The sequence below is a fragment of the Calonectris borealis genome, chromosome 6, assembly GCF_964195595.1.
Source record: "Calonectris borealis chromosome 6, bCalBor7.hap1.2, whole genome shotgun sequence".
NCBI lineage: Eukaryota > Metazoa > Chordata > Aves > Procellariiformes > Procellariidae > Calonectris > Calonectris borealis.
In genome coordinates, this window is record NC_134317.1 from 40,807,998 (window position 1) to 40,830,075 (window position 22,078).

At 43.0% G+C, this 22,078-nt stretch overlaps 1 protein-coding gene across 1 annotated transcript in view; it reads right to left on the minus strand.

The window, feature by feature from the left end:
* Positions 1–22,078, minus strand: part of ABCA12 (ATP binding cassette subfamily A member 12) — an 86,769-nt gene that overhangs the window by 13,116 nt on the left and 51,575 nt on the right. The window contains exons 25-41 of the mRNA XM_075153739.1: positions 21,706–22,035; positions 20,743–20,812; positions 20,503–20,637; positions 19,642–19,797; positions 18,694–18,871; positions 16,927–17,145; positions 16,081–16,277; positions 15,530–15,690; positions 13,663–13,887; positions 12,350–12,488; positions 10,765–11,017; positions 9,416–9,502; positions 8,131–8,224; positions 6,446–6,573; positions 5,444–5,531; positions 3,924–4,029; positions 324–378 (exon numbers count right to left, since the gene is read on the minus strand). Of these exons, the coding sequence (XP_075009840.1) occupies positions 324–378; positions 3,924–4,029; positions 5,444–5,531; positions 6,446–6,573; positions 8,131–8,224; positions 9,416–9,502; positions 10,765–11,017; positions 12,350–12,488; positions 13,663–13,887; positions 15,530–15,690; positions 16,081–16,277; positions 16,927–17,145; positions 18,694–18,871; positions 19,642–19,797; positions 20,503–20,637; positions 20,743–20,812; positions 21,706–22,035 (2,621 nt within the window). The remainder of the gene's footprint in view (positions 1–323; positions 379–3,923; positions 4,030–5,443; positions 5,532–6,445; positions 6,574–8,130; positions 8,225–9,415; positions 9,503–10,764; positions 11,018–12,349; positions 12,489–13,662; positions 13,888–15,529; positions 15,691–16,080; positions 16,278–16,926; positions 17,146–18,693; positions 18,872–19,641; positions 19,798–20,502; positions 20,638–20,742; positions 20,813–21,705; positions 22,036–22,078) is intronic.

Below are 22,078 nucleotides of genomic sequence, written 5' to 3' on the forward strand. Positions count from 1 at the left end.
AGTCGTAACACTGTACCATAACATTGATTGGAAAGGTCAAAAGGAAAATTATGTAATTATTATTATTGTCCAAAGTACAAAAACGTGTGATGCTGTAACTGTGACCTCCAGATCTATATGGGTTCCTACAACGAAACAGGAATCAGCAGCTCTGTGGCATGCAGGATGCTACTCGTGTAGGGGGAATGAAGACAAGGAAGAGAGCATTTTCATCATTTAGAGAAAGATATTCAGTAATTTAGGCTGTTTAATGGTTTCCAAGAAGCCAGCTTGCTCCTTTTGAAGCTAAACAATTCGGGCATCAGCCAAATGAACTTTCTTACATTACTTGTTCTTGACTCTGTCCTCCAGGATATGGGTGAGCTGATAAGAAAATACCTACAAAAACAAAAAGAAAAGAAATTGAAAATGTGGCTAACTTAAAGCTTCCTTCACCTGTTCCTGATATTGACAGTAATACAGAAAACTCTGAGTAGAGAAGAAAAGCATATCAAAAGCCTGTTTTTGCTCTGTCATCTTGGTGTGATCTTGGGCAGAATTTTGAGCATCCTCATTTTTCCTATGACTTCACTTCGATGCACAGCAGATCTGAAATTCAAACTCTAGGCCTTGTTTCTGCATCTATCTGGCTGATAATATCATTCACTTCAGTGAGAGCACTCCCACACGTAAAATTAGGCACATGCTTGTGGGTCCAGGTATTTTAGGTTAGATTCCTCAACATTGACACATTCAAAACTAATGAGTATGGGTTTTTTTAAAGCTGCTGTTTGATGTTCTCACTTAATTTCATTTGTTCTTTTATCACTAGAAACAAATCATTCCCTATTGGCTCTCTCCACAACTATTATCTTCCTATGATATATGTCTTTCTCAATATGGGCATCTGTTGAGATGCTCGCATAAACCCAAGTAAGCTACAGACACTTTTGTTCACAGTTTGGCAATGAGTTAATTCTGAACTATTCTGTCTTACACAGCTGGGGGGGGGGAAAAGAAAAAGATCATTTTGTCCAAAGGAACTAGCAAAAATGCATTTGTAAGCCCAGCGTGATGTTTTCCAAAAAGATCCCTTAAAAATGGGTTTGTATCAAGCACAAGCTGCAAGAGAGAAGTTTTCTGCTCATGTACAGTTATCTTTATAAGATTTAGTTTAAGTACTTCTTTACCAAAGAGAACACCTAGCTCAAAATATACTAGTATTGTTCATCACAGCGCATTTGCTTTGTTCAGAGGCAATTTGTGCCTATAAAAACAGAGTTTTCTAACAAAGGGAGGAACTTGGGGGGCTCTGGTGGGCCAGTTCCAACCTCCAGTGAAGGTCTCTGCCTTGGTCCCACCAAGACAACAGCTCAGGCTCTAAGACTCTGGCACCTGAGAAAGGGTTTAGGCCAAGATGTTTATGTGCCTAAAAACAAGGTTCTTAATCCGTATTTAGGCACCTAAGTAAATGCCTCAGTTCTCAGGGAGTGCTGGAGGACCTCTATTAAATCCAGAGAGATTTGCTAGAACATGCCACCTCTGAAATGTAAGCGCCTTACAGCCAGGTGCCTGACTTTCAGCAGTTATACGAGGAAGAATTATTCTACGCTATTTTCCCTATGAACGAGCACTCCGACATGGGGACCAGAAAGGAGGAGACTGTGGATTTAGCTGACTAAGTGCCATACTGAGCAAATAAATTTGAAAAGGAAGATTTCATAGGAAATTAATTTTGGAGAGGGGAAAAAAAAAAACCCAACATCTCAGTCTTGTCATCAGTGAGAGAAATGGAGTTAAAATCTTGGGCTGCTGATAAAGCCACACAAACAGTCAGGAAATGTTTCCCTTCTGTAAAAGAGAAAGAGAAAGAAAGATACCGTCTGTCTAATCTGTTGATACTTCACTATAAAGCCATTTTCCTTTACTGAAGCTTAGGCTAGAAGTCAAAATTTCCATTTCAATGCTTTCTCTTTTTTGTTGGTTGGGATTGAAAGAAGAGAAAGCACAATATACATAAGTCAAAAGCTATTATGACTTGCTTAGTGACAGGGTAAAAAGCTTTTTATGTATTTTTTAAAAATATACAGAGTCTAAGTCAAACCTCTAAAGCGGGACTGGCACCTCTTTCAAACTGCTGAAATGACAACACACTTTTATCTGGCCATTTCAATGGTTCTTAAGCTGTCATTTACTTGTCACAACAACAAATAGATTTAGCTGCCAAGAACATACCACGCAGAACATCTGTTCAATTGTATTTCAAACTGGATTTACACTACCCCAGGGGAGGTATCCTCGTCCATTCATTTTATTTCCCCCATTCTATGGCTTGGATCATTAGTGGGAAGCGGAGAATTATCTGTCTGGTCATTTACTACTAAGCATTTCTTTCCAAAAACACATAAGCAGCAGGACAGATGGAATAAAACCTGCTGGTATTCTTTCCCACTGAAAATTGTTATTTTGCTGGTATAAACTTTCCCTGTGAAAACTTTCTGACTGTTCACACAAGCTTCCTGCCTTTGCTCTCGCTACAGCATGTGTTGGGAATACAGAGACAGGGCAAGAAGCTTCACTGCTTAATAATTCAGCTGCTCTGGGATGTTCCTGCCGCTGGAAGCGCCTGGCTCAGGTCTCCTCTCTCTGCACCCGGGCAGGGGCTGGCAGCCTTGTGATACGCTCCTGCAGCGCGCACCAAAGACCTTGAACCTTCTGACCTGGAGGGCATGCTGCAAATCTCAAAGGCACGAGCCAGTGGGTATTTTAGGATGGCGGCGGGGACAAGGCACTGGTTTTGCTTGTGAGCCAAGCTTGTTGTGAGGGGAGTTTTAGTGCATCGGTATGTGGAGGTGGGAAGAGACACATGCTGTTTTGACTTGTAATCAGCATTCTGCTGTTTCTTTAATTCATGGCATGGCACTCAAAGCTTCAGACCTGATGCCTTTTCCATTAAAGTTCAATTTGGACACATCAGTGAGGAACAGTCTTATGAGCAAAGAGACACTGTCACCTATTTCACTGTCACCTGGAACGGCAGGCCTCTGAGGTGAGGGGGTGCTAGGAATGACGAGGACATGGCTGGAAGGGCACCATTTGTCAAAGAAAATCAATTGGTAGGGCATTCCTGCACACAATTGCTACTCTTGTCAGATCCCATAAATCTCTGTATAAGATTTCTCAAAATGGCATCAACATAAATCTCTTTCTCTTCTCCCTGCACCCCTCCATCTCTAGAGACAGGCATACACACAGAGACATATTTGTGCCCACGCTACACCCTTAACGTAGCCTAAATTGTAAACGGTAAGATAGGGCGCCCTGGTTTATCAGCAGGAATTTGGGTTGCTGCATTACATTACTGAGGAGAAGCTATGAGAACTGATAACCCCAAATGGGTTTCTAAGACTCCTTGGAATCTGTGTATGTCGTGTGTCAGAGGAAAAAATATAGCTGAAAATTAGGTTTCTCGCTTAATCTCACACACTCTGTCTCAAACACAAACATACACATACCCACACATACTGAGTTGCTCTCAGCAGAAGGCTGACATATTAAAATTTACTAATTTAAACCACCCCTGGAGATGATCTAAAGTAGCCTTTCTATGCATAACTAATGGGCATCTATCAAGAGACAGCTATTTCAGTACCATGATGAGAGGCAATAAATCAAATAGCAACCATTGGCATTTTTTGGATGAAGGAAGTGTTTTACATAAGAGCTGGGGTCTTCCCTGTCCAGCTCCCCTGAGTCTTTGACAAAGACAAATTAAATATGTGATTTATTCATGTTTTTCAATTCTGTTTTTAAAGGAATTGCATAACTGGGAATAAAGAAATGGCCTCATTGAAGTCAAGGTAAGTGTTGTCATCGATTTCAACAAAACCAGGATATTCCCCCCAAAGGGGAGAAATTACCTGCTCATGTAAAGGGACACTTACCATATTGGGAAGTCTCATTTTTTGGCAAGTTAGCTCGAAGAATGAAGTTGTTCAAGCTGTTGAGGTAGGCTGGAAGGCTGTGATAACCTTCGGGATTATACCACACCTGCACACAATTGAGAAATTGAAACAATTTAGGAGAGAAATTGTTACTGATAACATTTTGGTTTGTTCTGCTTGCACAAATGAATCATTCCATGGTTGTTATCTAAAGTCATAAGCTCTACAAGTTAAAGTCCAATGATTAAGCCACATCAAGTACCGAATGAGTACAAAAGCACATTTCACTTTCAGTACAAGCAGTCCCATCAGCTTCATTTGCCTTCTGGGAGAGAAGAAAGAAGCACTAGCTGGATATGTGACATAAAGCATACAGACACTTGTTTTCTTCTCTGTAATAAGTTGCTCAGATCTGATGAACACCATCAGTGGAGACTTCCCAAAGAAGGCTAAGCAGTCGAATGTCTAACACTCCTTGAAAGCCAGGGGGAAAAAGGTTGCTTTAGGGGAGAAAACAGCCAGTTGTCACCTTCTCATTCAGCAACAGCCCTTCCCTCCCCGTGGTAACTTTTCTTACCTATACCGTGATAAACCCTGAGAACCGAGAGGGAAAAAAATCAGGTCACAGGACATGCACTTTGGGGGGATTTACCATCACCTACTTTAGGCACAACCCACAGCACCCAGTTGGAGATATAAATTACCTATCAAAGGACAGAGAGCTTAGGCTATTAAGGTTAGAGGCTTAAGCGCAGCCCACAGCATCCACCTTTGCATATCCCCAAGTCCTGTGTGCTCAGTGATTTCATTCTCCTTGCCCCAGCAGAACAAGGACTGGGGTCTGCCCTGCTTCCAACACTATCAAGGTTTCCAGGTATTAAATCTGACATGTGATAAGCAAATAACAATGCTTTCAGACCTAAGTTGAAGCTGTAAGATTGGAGGGGTGAAAATATCTGCAAATTCATTACATGAGCTCCGAGTGTTAGTGAAACAATAAACCCTGTGATTCGCTTTTATTGGAGCCACCTCTTAAAACAGCGCTGCTCTTGCAGGAACACTCTCCTGGTAGCTAGGTTTTGCAATGAGATCACAGGATCTTGTCAACTCTCTTGCATTTCCCTACTACCTCAGATTTCAGCCTTGGTGCTTTTAATGCTGATGCGTTACAACATTTTCACTGAGCAGAAACAGAGAAACGGGTATCTCAGGATGTACCAGACAGCCCTAGTTAAGGTACATATGTTCCCTCATGAGATAAAGGTGCTACTAATTGATCTTTTCACCTCTGTATAATAAAATTATGACAGCAGAAAAATTGTCTCCTACTAGCACGAGAAGTCAGACCAATAAAGAAGAATGGGGAGAGAAAAGGAAATGAACTGCAAGTCATCTCGCCCATGCCAAGCTGCAGATTTCAGAGGGTTTCACTTTATTTTCTGAAATATCCCTGAACTCGACATCACTTCTCCTGGAACCCACACTTCCCCTGCTAGGACGAGCAGATGGAGGTTAGTTACCTTAGTCAATGTTCTGTTGGGGGGCACTGGCCTGATATCGAACTGAAGATCGGTTGTCAAAGGCAGCCCGAAGCTCCAGCCACCATACCTGAGTGAAAACCAGAGGGAAATGCATTGCTACCCTCATTCAAAAGCTTTAATACCTTCGATTGGTGCATGTTAGTGTGCCACTGTCACCCCAGTTAATTCTAGCTTGACTTAAAAGAACTTATCCCAGTACGTAGTGTGTGGCCAAGCCAACACTGCTGCAGGAGCCCTTATTTGGGGGAAAAAGGGAAACAGAATCTTGGCAGCACTATCACAAAACTGTGCTGAAAACCCCCACCTGGGAAACATTTTGGAGCCACATGGACTCCTAACCCACTTGCCTACCACATTGGAATAAGTGGACTGCTTCTTACCCAAAAGATGAGCAGCTCAGTTTAAATCGATGGCAGATTAACATATTCCTTGACAACCTTAATGGCAGGCTATTTTTGCCCTAAGACATGCTGCGCAGCTGTGTTGCAGAGTCCAGACACACTAATAGCTCTAACAGCCCCATGGTGCAAGAAAACGTTCAGCCTCTAATTTCACTGGAATGGATGCACTTGTTTAAGTGAAGCACACACTGAGACTTTTCAGAGAATCAAACCTGGAGGAAAGTCTGTCCCCAGGGTTTGCTTCATGACAAGCTGTGTCAGATTTTCCTCTTTTTAAGCATTTCTGAGTCAGACAAAGGCTTGTCTGTGGATCCAGCCATCAGCCTATCAGATGATTGACACGTTACCCCTAGGCTATCTCCACTATGATCAAGCGGAGCACTTGCACGAATCTGTATCTTTAACTCCATGATTGCAGGACGTTTTACCTCTTTTCACCAGATTCACAGAGACTATCAGCAGAGAGGCCCTTCTAAACCCCTACTGCCCTGTCACCTCTTCAAGCCCAGTGGATATGACATGTATAAGAGGCTGCTCCCGGTACAATTCAGAGGAGAAGAACTGGAGATTTATGCTGTACCGTTTTTGCAGGAAGTCTTTGGTAGTTGCCAGAATGTAGGTCTCCACATTGTGCCCTGTAAGGTTGTAAATTGTCCGTGTGGAGAAGGTCCTTCTGTGTGGGGGAGTGTAGTTCGTCTGTGGACATGTCTGAGCAGAGACAAATGAACAAAAATGTTAGTGTCTGTGTTTTAACTAAAAACTAGCATATCAGGACAAGATTGAGAGTAGGCAATGGCAACATTCTGGTCCTGGGACTGATTCCTACAGAAGCTGATAATTCACAAATCAGGATGCAAAGACACATGGCATACATCCCTGCATGCTGTCCTGAACATATTTAGCGAGGTGCTTAAAAACAACCTTTGCTTAAACCTACATTTCAGTTCTATTGACATCAGTGAGACCTTGAAATATGCTTCATGCTACACAGGAAGATTTTTGCTGAATTAAGACTGATCCTACTTAGCAGAGCGTCAGAGTGACGGCACAGACAACAGCAGAGGGCAAAACAACTCATGGAGCAGAAAACTCCATGGTGGTCTCAAACTCTCATCTTGCATTTCACAGCAGCTACGCTCTACATTTTTGCTTTACTGTCAGTCATTCGGAATATTTTACAGAGCTTCAGAGAAACCTTGGATTACTCCTGAATATATAATTTAACATGCTGAGGGTCAAAATCACATTGACTGTTTCATAAGGTTGAAGTGTCCTACCAGACAGCATGCTGGCTGCTTCTTTCAGCTCATCCATAACAAAAACCCTGGCCTCCCCCATTGTGTATCTGTTCATAACTTTGCTTCAGAATACACAAAATAGCTTCCTTCACGCTGAGGAACACCTGCCTGTGCCTGCTAGAGGTGAGAATCAGCTTTGAACATTATCCTGACTTACCGGAGAAACGATGCCAATACTTTTAATGATGTGAAATTAAGTGTATATCCAGAAAACTCCATAAAATAGCTGCATTTTAAGGAATGACTAGGAACATTCAACTAAGTACTTGCTTTATCTTACAAATGGCATCACACTGCGCCATGAGTCTGATTTCCTACTGGAAAAAAGCTGAAGACAGGTGAACAGCACTGGAGGGAGGAGAGCTCAACTTCAAACTGGACTGTAAAATTGTAACATCATTGGGGCACAATCTGCCTTTTCCCCATGTGCATAAAAAGACACTAAGCCCAGCAGTGCCCATATCTGATTCTGTATGTACCACCGTAATACAAATAACTGATGTTATTAATCATCACTATTTATAATACGAAGCAGAGTAAAAGCAGATGGATCTAGACTTTGCATGAAGTTAAATTCTGAAGCGCAAACAGCAATAATAGCTGTGCTTTCATATAATGACAGTGCTTGTATAAAATGCAATTTTCCTCTTGAATATATGTTCACCTCAGCTAAATGGGACAATCATACAACATTGAAAAACACCGCTAAACCGTTTCCCACCACGGGGAGGAAGGCAGATATATTAGCATGCGAATCTTCTGAGGATGCTCTTTCCTTTCCTGTCCCCGAACTGGTGCAGACAGTGGTTATCCAGTATACAAAATCAACAAGGCCAAAAAGAGACAGGAGGAATCTGAACACTGAGTTCCCCTTAGTATTATGCCCGCCCACAAAACCACTCCCAGCCTACAAGGCTCCCCAAATATCCCCCCAAAACTCCCTCTCTTTTGGGTTTATTCAAATTACCTGGATGCCCTCTGTGCAGTTGCAGGCAGAATATTTAGTTCTCTGGTTTCCACTGAAAATCCACTGGCCAAGCATGTCCTCCTTTAAACACTGCCTGAAAATGAACACATTTTCCTCTGAGGTTCTCTATGCTCAGGTGTGCAAACGATGCTAATTGCTGTCATGATTAATGACAATAAGGATGGCAGTGAGCAGCTTCAGCAGAAAAGCAGCTTCTTGTCAGCTCTGGGTGCTTCAGGGAAAACCCATCCTCATGCCACCTTCAGTGCCTCTCAGCAGAGAGCCCTCACTACCGCTCTCTGTGCCTGGATTCCTTTAGAAGGAATCCAGACACCACTTCATTCCCACAGTAGACAGTGTAAGGACTCAGCACGCAAAGGCAAAAATCATCTTACAGTGCAGAAATAAGGGCTATTGTCATTGCAATAACTGGGGAGTCCTGCAATGGACTGTATTGACTAGGCAGTCACTGTAAATACTCAGTATAAATATTTGCCTGCAGATATGTGGCAGGCGTGAGCATGCAAGTCTGCTAAGGGCTTTACTACCACTTCCTTGAAAATTTATCTGCAGACGGCGAAGTAAACCAGCTCTCATGGCACAACTTTTAGATACAGATAATAAAAGCTATGCTGAGAACTTTCTGGGTGGGCTCAGTGTTATAATTGGGATTATTGGGGCGGCAAGGACTACTTCCCAGACACGAGAATAGGTTGCTCTCATCCTGGCATCCTGCCACCACCAAAGCTGCTCCCTTACTACTCATAGTAATAAAGGAGTCTACTTGTGGTGGTGAATACTTCTTGAGGCAAACAAAGAACACCGGTGTCAAGGTCCTGGGACTGTGTGGTAGTCCCAGTCTCAGCCTTAAACCACAGTATGGTTTCCTGTCTTCAAGAATATCTACAGTTCTGTGCTGGCAGACACAAGCCTTCGCTCCAAGCCGCACGGGAGCCACGTAGGCTCTCAGCCGGGCTGAGGTCTGCTTCACACCAATCATGACTACACAGCTCCCCGCTTGCATCCTGCCAGTTCAAGTCTGCGAGCAGCGCAAGCTTGCGCTTGCCTGCAAAAGGCCAGTTAGACATCTCCTAATGAGCTGAAAGAGTTTGCAAGTCAATCTGAAGAAAGGCAGGAGATATTTTTTTTTCTCTGCATGTGGCACCGATGTATGAAAATTCTGCAGATGATCGAAGATGGTTATTAAGGTCTAATGGCTAATGGTGTTATGTCAGTTCTCTCGCAGATTCAGAATTTAAATGGAAGAAAACCAAGAACTACTTACGAATTGCTTTCATTCATGCATGTGTTATCCGTTCCAGGGAAAGCAAGCATCGAAGCGACTAAAGCATCTGTGGTTTCATTAAAATTCCTAAGATTTAGCAAAGTAAAAAAAAAAAAGAAAAAAAGAAAAAAGAAAAATGTTCAAGGTACTTCTACTACCACTGAGCAAAGGAAAACTATGTCTCAATGAAACAGGATTTATTTAAGATGCTAAATAAATGGTTATTTGTGGTGCTAGCCCTGCAAACCATCTAAGTACATGCAGTACATGAGGGCAGTCACACAGGTTTAAAAGGACTGCTTATTGCTTAGAGCTGCACACCTAACTCCAGTGATTTGCTGCCGCTAGATCTAAGCAAGGTACCAATGAACTTTTGGACAATCAAGATTCTGTTTCCAGGGAAAAAGCATCTACTGCAATTTTCAGGCACTACTCCCAGTGTTGCCTCAATCAGCTCTCTCATTTGTGAAGTCCATTTGTTTTTGGTCATTCAAGATGTTTCTTGCTTCTGACCCAGCTTTCTAACAATGATCCATCAGGAGAAGCAGAGAACATTAGGAACAGAGGACTCAGACATGCAGTTCTGGCTCATTCCCCCATCTAGCAGTACTGAAGTGGAAAGGCATGAGCAGTCCTGGGAAAGAACACCTAAGAGCAGACATGCTTGCTTTAGAGCTAAATTTTATATTTCTGACTTAAAGCTGAGAACCACTAGAGAAAGACAGCAGTTCACATCATGAAATCAGAATAATACAAATTATAATCATTTTGGTAATCAGATTTTTAAGCACAATTAAATAATTCAGTGATGACATCTAAATCACACCGAAAAAGTGCATGCCTTTCAAATGACTGTGTGCCTTGGACTAGTGGGGCCTGGACAGGAGAGCATGTTCGGTACTGACAGAGAGGAGGGTGATGCAGACAGTTCACAAGATGGATAGAATTTGACCCCAGAGTTGAAATGTTGGAGACAACTGATGTGGGGACCTCCATTTCACATTAGGGGAGGAGTATTAAGAAAATCCCCTTGGGGCGATAGGCTGTCACATGGCTGGAGGACTCCAATGGCAAACACAAAGAATACTCCTCATATTTCACAGTTAATTCCAACCGAGAGGTTGTTTTTCTAAAACTTTCTGATTGCTGGTCTAAGCCAAGCCATCTCCCCGAGAGACCCCTTAGGAACAGGATTTCTACATGTTATCTGCGTAACAACTATACATATAACATAGCTACATATTATCTGCGTAACACTTTTCCACTGGGTCTGCTTAGAAATGATCCTGACGGTAAAACTGGCTCTTTATAAACAAATGGATTTAAGGATCACAAAGAACACCACTCACCCAAAGAAGTCTGCCTGGTCGGATGTGCCGTACAGAGAGGGGGAAAGAATCAGTTCGGGATATTCAGTCTCCTTAGTTCTCAGCGTCCCAAGTCCCATCGCAGCCATCACAAAGAGGACCGGGAGGATGACCTGAGCAATGAAGCCTCTGACATCCCGCCGGGTGTGGTGGAATCTCTTAATGAACAAAGCTGTTGTCTTCTTAAGCAGCAACGGCAAACCCTGCAGGCTTTTTGACCTAATCAGGAGCTGATCTGGGTACAAAAGAAGAACGCATTTTGTCAGGGATCAGTATTTGTGAAATGCAGGGAATTGATGGTTATAGTACCCTGGGAGTATATTTAGCTTCCTGCACTCCTTTACCTGGCAAATCAAAACTACGAAGCTGGAACATACGCAAGGGTCAGGCTTGGGACAGGACTCAGATTTTGGCTCTTGAGTCATAAGCTCATCTAACACCACTTTTTTTGTTTAATTTCAAATGCATACATGTAGTGAATTCATTTTGAGATCTTGCAAGAGGAACACAGGCTTCCAGATGCAACAAGTTATCTATATCCTACCTACCCAGCTGCAACTTACAGGGGAAACTTATTATTCTTTTGTATTTGCAAACTGAAAATTTTCGTAATTTAGAAAGCAGGTCTTCAGACAAATCAATAAGAGAATTAATCCTGAAATAAGAAAATAAGGCACATAAACCAGTTGATCTTTTGCATGGACAGGGTTGTGGTATACTAAAAGCAGAGCCAAATCCTGTGCAACCTATTCCTCTTTATGAAATATTAACCTATATAATACATGAAGCAAATCCTTCTCAGGGTTCTCATTAAGGGTGACACAAAACACTTCTCTGCGCATATGAGTTACCGTTTACAGTAACATTTACAGTGCAGGTCAGCTTTGAGAAGCGAGTACAAAAATACCTCTGCATTGTCCCTTGGATGCCTCCTTAACTATAAATGGTGTATCTATAAGTACAAAAAAAAATTTCTGCTCTGAGAAAGCATTTCAACCAGGTATTTGCTCATTTTTGGGCCGTGCCAGTTTTTGCAGCTTTCAAAGCCTGAGAGATACTGGTATAGCTTGATTCTCTTGTGAACGTGAATTTATCCCACTGTCTGACCCTTTGAGCTGTTTGTTTTACCATACTGCAACGACTGGGACACCGCAAAAAACAGCAAAGAGGACCCAGCTCAGAGCTGTGCTGCTTTTGCAACAGGCTAAGGGGTTCCCACAAAGTTTCTCTCCAATTCTAGTAGTTATGTACACCAATTACAGCAATTACTTTCAGAAGTATACATTTGCTCTTTCACCCACACATTGTATTTGATTAGATTAAAACCTGGATCAATTTAAAGGAAGGCAGATGCAAACAAAACCCCTCTGCAATTTATTCTGTGATTCAGACTATTCCAAACTAGTGGATCTAAACTGTTGAGTGCTGTCCTTCTAGTGATTTGTGATTTCTGGTTGGGTGAAATGCGGTTTTCAACAAAAAAAGAAGACGAGAACTCAAATCAGTCCATCTGTCACGGTTTGCATCTGCAACAAATCTGGAATGAAACCTGGACGTAATTTAGTACCATCTCTTTCTGTGAAGGTATCCGTGCTCATAGACATTTCGTCATTGCCAATTTGACCACTGGCTCCAGGCAGCTGTTGGGGCAGTTCAGCATCTTCTTGCTGGTCATTCACTAGCTCTTTTGTCAGATTGAGAAACACCTATGGAGCAAGAAAATATGAAAGAACATTGTTCCAAATGACTCCATTTACCAAAATAATAATCGGAATCCACTCTCCTACTTTGTAGCTGTAGCTGGTACAGCAATTGTGAATTACAATCCTCTTTCTGTTCCCTTTGTGCTCTGCGAGAGAAATGAACTTTTTTTCAGTATAAAATTGTTGTTGTCCAGCTCCTTGTCACCTCTTGTCTCTCTCCTGCTGCAGCAGTAGAAACTTAAACCTTTGCACCCTGGACTTACCTTGTCCTAATACCACCTGCTACATGACTACTGAGTAGGTGTAAACGAAGCTGGATTTCAGCTCAGGCCCTACATAACTCTACTCCCTCCACACCCACACAGCGAGCAGCACACGGACAGCTCTCCATGCCTGGCACCAGTGAAGAAAGAAGGAGGGCTGTTTCCCTGGGATATTTTCCCCTCTAGCCTCTGACAATCCCAGCTGCCTCCATGCTGGGAGTGTGCACAGTCGTGGCACCCAAGCTGCACGTTGTACATGCTGTGTAACTCATTCTTGCTGTCTTAGGAAAACACCTTAAAAGCAAGCAAGAATTTCTGAGCAGAAGGGTAACAACCTCCTTCCCTCCTTTCTGTAAGACACTGCTCATCATTTCAAGTTACTTTTTGTTTCTGATGCAACTAAATGTTTGTGTTTATTTGACCAGAGATTTCCCATGGGCAGAAAGGTGCCTGTGTTAGTCCAAGATGCAGCAGGTGACTCATTTGTACAATACAGCATCCACGTTGAAGTTTATCACTTAGATGGTTTGCTAACTCCCTCCCTGCTGACTGCCTCTGTAGACAAACCCAGATTCGTGGAGTCCAGAAGAATAGTTCAAAGAGAAACACGTCATTGCCCTCTCTCCTTAGTCTAACTCCAGCACCTCATTTTCTGGGTAAAATGCCAAAAAGCTGTTAGCAAGGTGAGACAGCGGTACACTTCGTGCGTTAGTATATGTATAGATTTATGACTACATCTACACACTCACATGTTCGTAAGTGTAACACAGCGAACATCCAAACCACTTCTTCCCCTGCCTGCAACTCTCACGTTGAAAAAATGCCACCTTCTAGCCCAGAAAGCAGAGCTACACAGTGCTGTAAAGTTAATCTCCATAACATTTCATTAAATAGAGCGGATCCTGAGCTCATACCTCTTCCACAGTAGTGTTTGAAATCCCGTAGCAACCAAGGTGGAGATCACTCAAGCTGGTATCGAGGGCTCTGAGAAGTGCCTGGTAGGCCCCTGAGACTGTGGACTTGAAGGGAGGAAGCACGTACACGAGCTCTCCACCAATATCCTCCTTGAGATAAGCCTCCGGGAGGTGGGACTGGATCAAGGAGGTCACTGCTGTGGTGTCACACTCCTCTATCATGTTCTGAAAAAGGAAGAAAACACTGTGGTCACTGAGGGCTGCAAGGTCAAACTTCCTACCACAGGATTTAGCCCAAATCCTGTCCCACAGAATAATCAGTAGGTGATCTCAGTCCAGGGGTGCAACATTTCAGTTTAAATATCGAAAGGAGATGAAAGTGGGTTTCTGGCCCTTGAAGAAGAGGGGGTGTGTGCCCATCTTGGTCCATCCAAGACCTCGCTGGGCTCCCTCTGTCTACAGGGATACTGTGGGCCGAATATACCACTTTGCACTAGCTAGAGGGTTTGTAGTACAACAGAGGAAAAGCCTAACCACAAGAGAGCTGACACATGAACTCATCTGCCAGCACAAATACACTCTTTTCCCATGAAAAACAGGGCTTGCACATGCGTCTTTTTAAATTTTCTCTATATATACTGCCAGCAATTTGGAAGAGGGGCTGCTCTCTTCTGGTATCTGCACATTATTCTGTGTGCTGGGGCTACGAACAGCCCTGTAATAAATGCTATCAAGAGCAGAGTTCCCCCCTCCTTGCAAGCAGAATATTTTGCCTCAGGCCAGATACTATCGATGGACTCTTCCTATCTGCTTTATTTCTCTGAACTCCAGAATTCACACACCCTGCACCCAGCCTTGCCTTTAACCCTCAAGGAGACCCTGTTCTTTTTCAACAAAGCAAAGCACTGACATTCCTCTTTTCCGAGGGCCACAGAGGCTGGTCCGGTGGCCTCCCTCTGCTTCAAGGGAAGTGGGGGCCACACATTCTTTAGCATCCCTCACCGAGAAGCAGTGTGCTCACATCCAGATCCTCAATACTTCTTTGGTACCACTACCGTCCTTGGATCTGTCGCTCAGCTCCTGCCGATATAGCCGTAAGTGCCTGCATCCCTGAACAAGCCTTGATGGTCCCCCTCAGAGATGAAGCTGCTGAGAGCTCTAGCTCAGCTCCATGCAGGCTCGCAAACAGGAGAATCTCTGCCTCTGCTCCCAGCAGTGCCTGCTGTGGTGACCGTGCTCATGAGACAGGAAAGGGAGCTAAGGCCCAGCAGGGAAGGGAGGATAAAAAGGACTGCAGCATGCGCCTGGGATACAGAAGGCTCAAGTTCAGACCTCTGCCTTGTCTATTAATGCTGCAAGGCTTTGTGTAGAGGGGCTGAAGCTAACACTCTTGTGTTTTGGGGAACTCTCCACATAGGCTGTCTTTTTGAAGGAAACTTATTTATAAAAAAAGCATGTGAATTCCAGCATGGGACAGGCAGAGCGAGCCAGAGAGTAGAGTGCACTGTAACCCAGGTATGTCAGTGGTTGGTGCACATGAAAAAATTATCTTACTGGCAGCCTAAGGAAACAGTCCAGCGTATTCTTGAGCCTGTGTGGCCAAACCCAAGGGTTTCAACCCAAAACACATCCCACTTTCACCCAGGCATAAAGTGGACGCATAAAGAAGTGAAAATTTCACTTTCCATGACAGTGAAATTATACTGGAACAATCATTCCACTGCAGACATCTAAGACTGAGATGAACCTTCTGCAGCCTGCTTCATTTCTGTGGGACACTACGACATGCCTTCTTCTTCCCTGTCATACGACTGACTCAGTTTCCCACCCAAGATGCTGAAAATTTAGGACCAACTCAGACACAAACCTTCTTTTTTGTGAGTGTCAGGTGGTATCCATCCCCAAATGTTTCCTTGAGGTAGAATGGCGAACCACAACATTTGAGCCCTCCATGCTCTAGGAAGGCGATTCGGTCACTCAGAACTTCTGCTTCATCCAAGTGATGTGTTGAGAGAATGATGGTTCTGCCTGGAAAACACAAAGCTGATGTCAGCCACCACAGAATAAACACATGTGATTACATGAGACAGGTGAAAGCTATGCTGAATGAGGAGACAGAGCATCAGGTGAAAATCGACTGCGCTGCTTTGGAATTAGTGAAACTGGATGGAAGGCAGCATTAGAGAGAAGCTGAAAGTTACTGTCAATTGTGTATTATGGTAAAGTTACTTTTCAAATGACACTGTGAATTTACAAAAAACAACCAGGATGCACCCAGAGGGTCTGCAAAATCCCAGTCTCCCACAATTCGTTCTCTGTGGTCTCCAAAACCCACAGTTCAAAGCCACTCATACCGTATTTTCAAAAGTGACACGAATCACCTTTGCCACTGGGCAGCATCTTGTCTCATCACAGTACCTTTTTTATTCTTGGAGATAATTTCCCAAATACTTCTCCGAGAGCATGGATCCACCCCTGTGGTTGGTTCGTCTAGTATCACCACTCTCGATCCACCCAGGAGAGCAATAGCTATAGATAACTTCCTCTTCATCCCCCCGGACAGGGAGCCAGCTAGCTTGTGACGATGGCTGTACAGTCCAGTCTCCTTCAAAGTCCTTGAAAATAAAGAAAAAACAACGTTGTCCTTCAGGCATCTTTTAAAAGCAGGGAATCTGAAAATACCCAAAAAACCATAACTGCAAATGAAAAACTGCTCAAGTATGGACTGCTCTACTGAATGGTCACAGTGCAGGGAGATGATTCACCCTACAGCTCAGTCACTGGGATTTTAATTTAAAACATTTTTTTAGGATGTTTTCAAAGTTTCCGTCTGACAAGTCAAGGTTAAAGGCTCAACCTCATCGACTGAGAATACGAAGATCCAAACTCCCTGGCATGTTCTGGCTGCTTCACTTCTCCGCAGAACCAATAAAGCCGACATCATCTTTCTGACTGGTTGATTAAATCTCTTTCTGGGGAAAATTGTAAAGCAGCAAGGACTAGACCCTTAGGCCTATAAATTCATCTCCAAAGAATAGCCACAGAAGTTTGTAAACCCCCTGGAGAAGAGACGTTATTTTCTTACAGTCACAGATATCAACACTCCATATATTCCTCTAGTCAGACCAAGGCATTATTTGAACTCTAAGCAGGGTCTGCAACAGTCCTCAAAACCATTCATTTGAGCTTTGCAGTGGCAATGGCACTACCACACAATAATTTTGACAGCCCTCTCTCCCTTCTCCAACCCTGCTATTTTTATACCTCTTCACTTCTTGGTAGAGCTCCTGTTGACTCCAGTGAGGGACTTTGATGTACCCATAGAGCAGCAGGTGTTCCTTTGTGGTGAGGTAGTTAAAAAGCACGTTGTGCTGCATACACACACCCATGTTCTTCCTGATAACTTCCTGGTCAGTCCTGATGTCTTTGCCATACACAAAGATAGTACCTGATGATGTAGGGAACAACCCAGTCAAAATAGATCTGAAAGGAAAAATAAATAGAAAAGGAAGTTAGAAAAAGGAGAAAGCCATAGGTAATTCTTTCACATGGTCCTGTACCTATCATCCCGTTCAAAGTTTCCTTACTTCACCATCACACTTCTTCCAGCCAGAGACCACTAACTACTGCTTCTTCTGCTATCTGACCATGCTTTGGCAGAGTGGTGGCAATTAACGTCAAAGGAATACTTGTACCCCTCTGTGGGAACGTGAGGGCAAGTACCAAGCTCACACACTGAACCCTGGCTACTTTTCACATGTACTTTTATCTTCTTCAGCCTTCCCCTCCCTCAGTCAGAACCATTGCATATCCCATACATCAATACTCATGAATGCTGTTGGGCTTCAAATTTAATCACTGGGAATTCATATAATTCAGTTACTCTTCATTCTTTGAGGTCTGTCTGCAGTATCCAAACAGCTTCATATCACTAACCGCAACAGAGATTGAAAACCACATCTTCATCTTACTAACCACATCAGAGCATGGAAACCTGATTTCACTGCCATTATTTACAAGAAATGGGGGAGGGCTTCCAGACAAGACACTTCACAGTGGGCAGCACTTTCATCTAGTTTAAGCAAATAATTACCTACCTAGCAATACCTAACACCTTGACCTGAGTCAAACACCCTCTGCTCAGAATAACTACTTGCACAATACAGGTCATTTTTGGTGCTGTCCTACGGGGACTAAAGGGAGAAGATGCGTCTCAGACTGCCCTTCACCTCCCCAGAGGTTCTCTCTCTCCTGGGACTTTTAACCATCATTAAAAAGGAAAGAACTAACTTGTGACCTTACTCAGGATTTGAAGCCTGCACTGAGTTTCATGAAGCCATTATACTTTTCTGTATATCACCTTTGCCTACACTTTGCAAAGAGGATATGAGATGAATTGATAATAAGGTGAGATGAAGCACACATCTGTCTTATTGTTTCTGGCTCTTCTGAGGCTTCTATTTATCAGCTTAATGTTGCTTTCAGAGTGATGCACATATATATCAGTGGAGAAATCAAGTTCTACAGGTCTGTTTTAGTGCTGTTATCTAACAACTCAAATAATAATTTATAAATGGCAAGGCTGGAAGGTCTGAAAGGCCGATGTATTAACCCACTGCCATTCCAGACCAGCCAACGCATGAGTTTGTACAGCTGAAATATAACTTTATTAAGCTTTCTTGCTAATATCACTTCAGCTTTGGTGTGTGCACAAGCTACCCACAGCTTTCAGAACAACCTAACCCCAGGCACCATAGTGTCATGGAACAAAATGCTAGAACAGCTGCTGTGCTGTGCATTACAGGTACCCTACCAGATTAAAAACCATGTTCCTAAGCAGAAAAGAACCTTTAATTCTAATAGATGAAGGGACTGCTGAGGTCATCCATGAGCAAGATAAAACCACAAGAGAGATTTGGCCTAATAAAGCATCTTATTCAGTCTCCCAACGCTGCACAGCGCCACTTGCTCTCTTGTTCACCCAATCATGCCCCACAGTATAAAAAAAAAGCAGATTTAAAGGATACGCACATGGTCGTAGTTTTCCCGGCTCCATTGTGTCCCAGCAGGGAAGTGATATTCCCTTCATAGAAGTTGAGGCTGAGGTTGTCCACTGCAGCTTTGGATCCATAGACCTTTGTTATGCCATGGAGGGAGACTCCCAAGGTAAGATCAGTGGGCTCCGGTTCCAGGTGAGGAGGGGGGGCACCTTTGACACCAAAGGGAAGGGTCAGAGGACAGTTACTGCACTGCAGCAGGTGTTTCTGCTACTTTTTTCACCTCAGAGATAAGCAGGGCTTTTAAAAACAAAATACAGCAAAAGTAGGTGCCTTTCAGCTAGGAATGTAGAGAACATTTCACAGGATCTGTATCATTTTGAGCTCTCTGGGATTTCTCCTTTTTACTTCTGCAGCTTCTAATAACTCCTGACAATAAGCATTAATCACTTTTGAAAAGGTCTCATATTTAGATGTTTTGGAGCACCTAACAATTTATACTAAGCAAGCACAGAAAATTAGAGGACATACAGCAAAACTACTGAGTTATTTTCAGTTAGGTAGAATCAGCAAGCTTTTATGTGCGATTTCACAATATTTTACAGGCTAAATAATTAAAGAGATGAATAAAGAAGCACACATCCCTTTTGCCAAGTGGAAACCTCTATTTGCTTGCACAAACAAAAGTGTATTTCTACATAGAGCATTGTAGAGTGAGATATATGCATCTAAGGTAACTGCCCAACTACAACATACACAAATATGTATGTGAATATCAGTACTGGATTTCCACACCGAATAGGAAGAACGAGCATAATTTAAAATCTCTATTCAGGTAAGTAACAGCTTCCAATTTTTCTTGTGATACAAAGTAAGGATCAATACAGAAATGTGCTCTCTGAGTATGGTGCCCCTTTACAAATTTGGCTTCCTTTACCTAAAACGTAAGTTAGTATGGCTACCTCATCTAGCATTCACATACATATCTTGTTGTTGAGGGTGGCTTCTTTCCTTAACATCAGCTTGGTGAAGAGAAGGCCTTTTCGTTTCTCATTCCAGAAGGGAAGGTAACTGTTGTATTCGACCCAGTAAGATGGAAGCAATGGGAAATACCAGGGAGCAGCCATGCCGTATCTACCTGCAAGGAGAAGAGGAATCTCATTCAGGTATCTGTTTCTGCAAGAAGTATCACCATTGGTGTGCACTCAAAATAGCAAAAATAAACTCCACAGAGATCTGTCCCCTCTTGATGTGCTCATGTACTACGGATACTCGGTAGAGAATTTGCCCAATTGACACAGTAGGAAGCATTTGCTAATTTGTTATTCTGAGTAACTTCATAGCTGGAGGGCAGGAGTACTTTACATTTTCCACTGAGTAGATTTCCGTATGCCAGTGGACTGCTTCATTAGGTGAGGAAGAAAAGCAAAAGACAAATGTACTGGCTCTTGCCCAAGGCAAGAATTACTTTTTGAAATCAAATAATGTAAGTAACGCAACACAAAATCACTCAACTGACAAATGCAGGCTAACATGCTCTGTTCTCATTTTCACCGAGCTGACCACAAACACATCCTCCCATGTCCTTGGCTTCAGCTTCTTCAGGAGACCCACCTACTCATGTGATAAGCAGAGGAACCCTAATTCTCCCTCGTTCTGCTCTGTCTCAGTTTCATTAATACTCTCGGATATCCACAAAGTCATGCTCCCCTTGATCTAGAAACAGGGGTATCCTGTGTGTGCAGACTGTCTTACTGCCCGAACGATGGAATCAGCCAGTGTTGTATTCATTGTTTTCCAAAAGAGATGGTACAGCACCAGCCTCAATGCTTTGTATCCTTACCTGGGAAAACATTCCTTATATACCATCCCAGGATGAAGTAAATGAAAGAGTCTATCAGAATGAGCCAGCACATCCAGCCAAAGGAAGTGTTGTCGCCAATCATTGGGGACTTATACATGTTCTCCCACTGCAGACCTGCAGAAAGGAATTTAGAAATACAAACAGAATCCATATTAGTTAATGAAATGTCACAACCATAGTTTTGTCTACAAAGCCTAGTTTTGTCTACAATAAACATACCTATGCCCTGTGCCTCATATCGAGCAATGTATTGACTTGCATAACTGAATGCAGTTGGAGACAACAGACTCTGTGGAATAAACAAAACGGAAAACAAAGAACTTATGAATTAGTCTCAAAGAGAAATCAAGTCAGTCAACCAATCAGGTACCTCATTGGCTTGGTCCAGTAGCCAGAAAAATGAGTGGTTTTTTTTTTCTTTCCCCAACAGTCACAAAGAGCACTGGACCAGCCTTACGATGGGCAGTGCTTCTGGTGATAGGCTGTAGTGTCTCCTTACAGCCTGCCTGCCTTTTGCTTCCACACCCAGGACCCATCTTCCTCCCTCATACAAGGCTTTATTTTAGGCTTTTGAAATACAGCAGTGCTTGAGAATTACCTGCCATATGGTCAATAATTTTACCACTTGCATTAATAGATGTCCTTTCCTGAATTTAGTGACTCAAAGAAAACAAGTCTGGCTACTAGGACCTAATACCTACTTATTTCTACCCTTGGTAAGCAACAAGGCTTTACATCTATTTCCATGGCTAGGAATTTGAGATACATGAAGCTAAAGAATGAGCAGAGCCAGCCCTCCTTCACAGCCCTGCTACCTAAACTCTTTACTGAGACAGCCTCATTTTTCATGGTGGTTGAAAGTAACCCATTTTGCTTTGCAATTCAAAAGGGCAAAGTACATAACTCAAGCTACTCTGATGCAGCTGGTAGGTGGGAACTCAATAAAATTTCACAAGTATTGCTTTCAGTCATGCGATACAACTAATTCCAGTTCTCCCTCAAACAGGCCACGGCCAACTCTCCTGTCATGCTGTCGTACCCATCAACATCCACGGATAGAATTTAGAAAGGCACCCAACTCACGTATATTTGTGACACAAGCCATAATAAGAGCTGAAGTTTATTGAAAGTGAGTGTCTGCTTCCACACACGTGGTCCCTGTTACTGAAAAGCGGAACTTACCAGTAGGCTCTTCACAGAGAAGCTCAAATGATTCTCGATGACGAGCAACACGATGAAGGGGAAGAAGGTGAGGATGTACACGAGACTGCCCACCAAGGCTGCTATGTTGGTGTTATTGAAGAAAACACTGATGAAGTAGCTCATGGCTATGATGGACAGGCTGTAGTCCATAAGGTACACAAACAGGAGAGCTGTGTTTGTTTTGGGAAGGATGTCACCCACTTTTAGAACAATGATAAGGAAGGTGACAGTAATTAGAAGGAAGATGGCACACTCTATGAACCAGGCGATGAAATGGCTGCTGGCATTAACGCCCATCATTTTCATGTACTACAGAGAGAAAGGTGAAAAAAAAGAATCACAAATGACAACT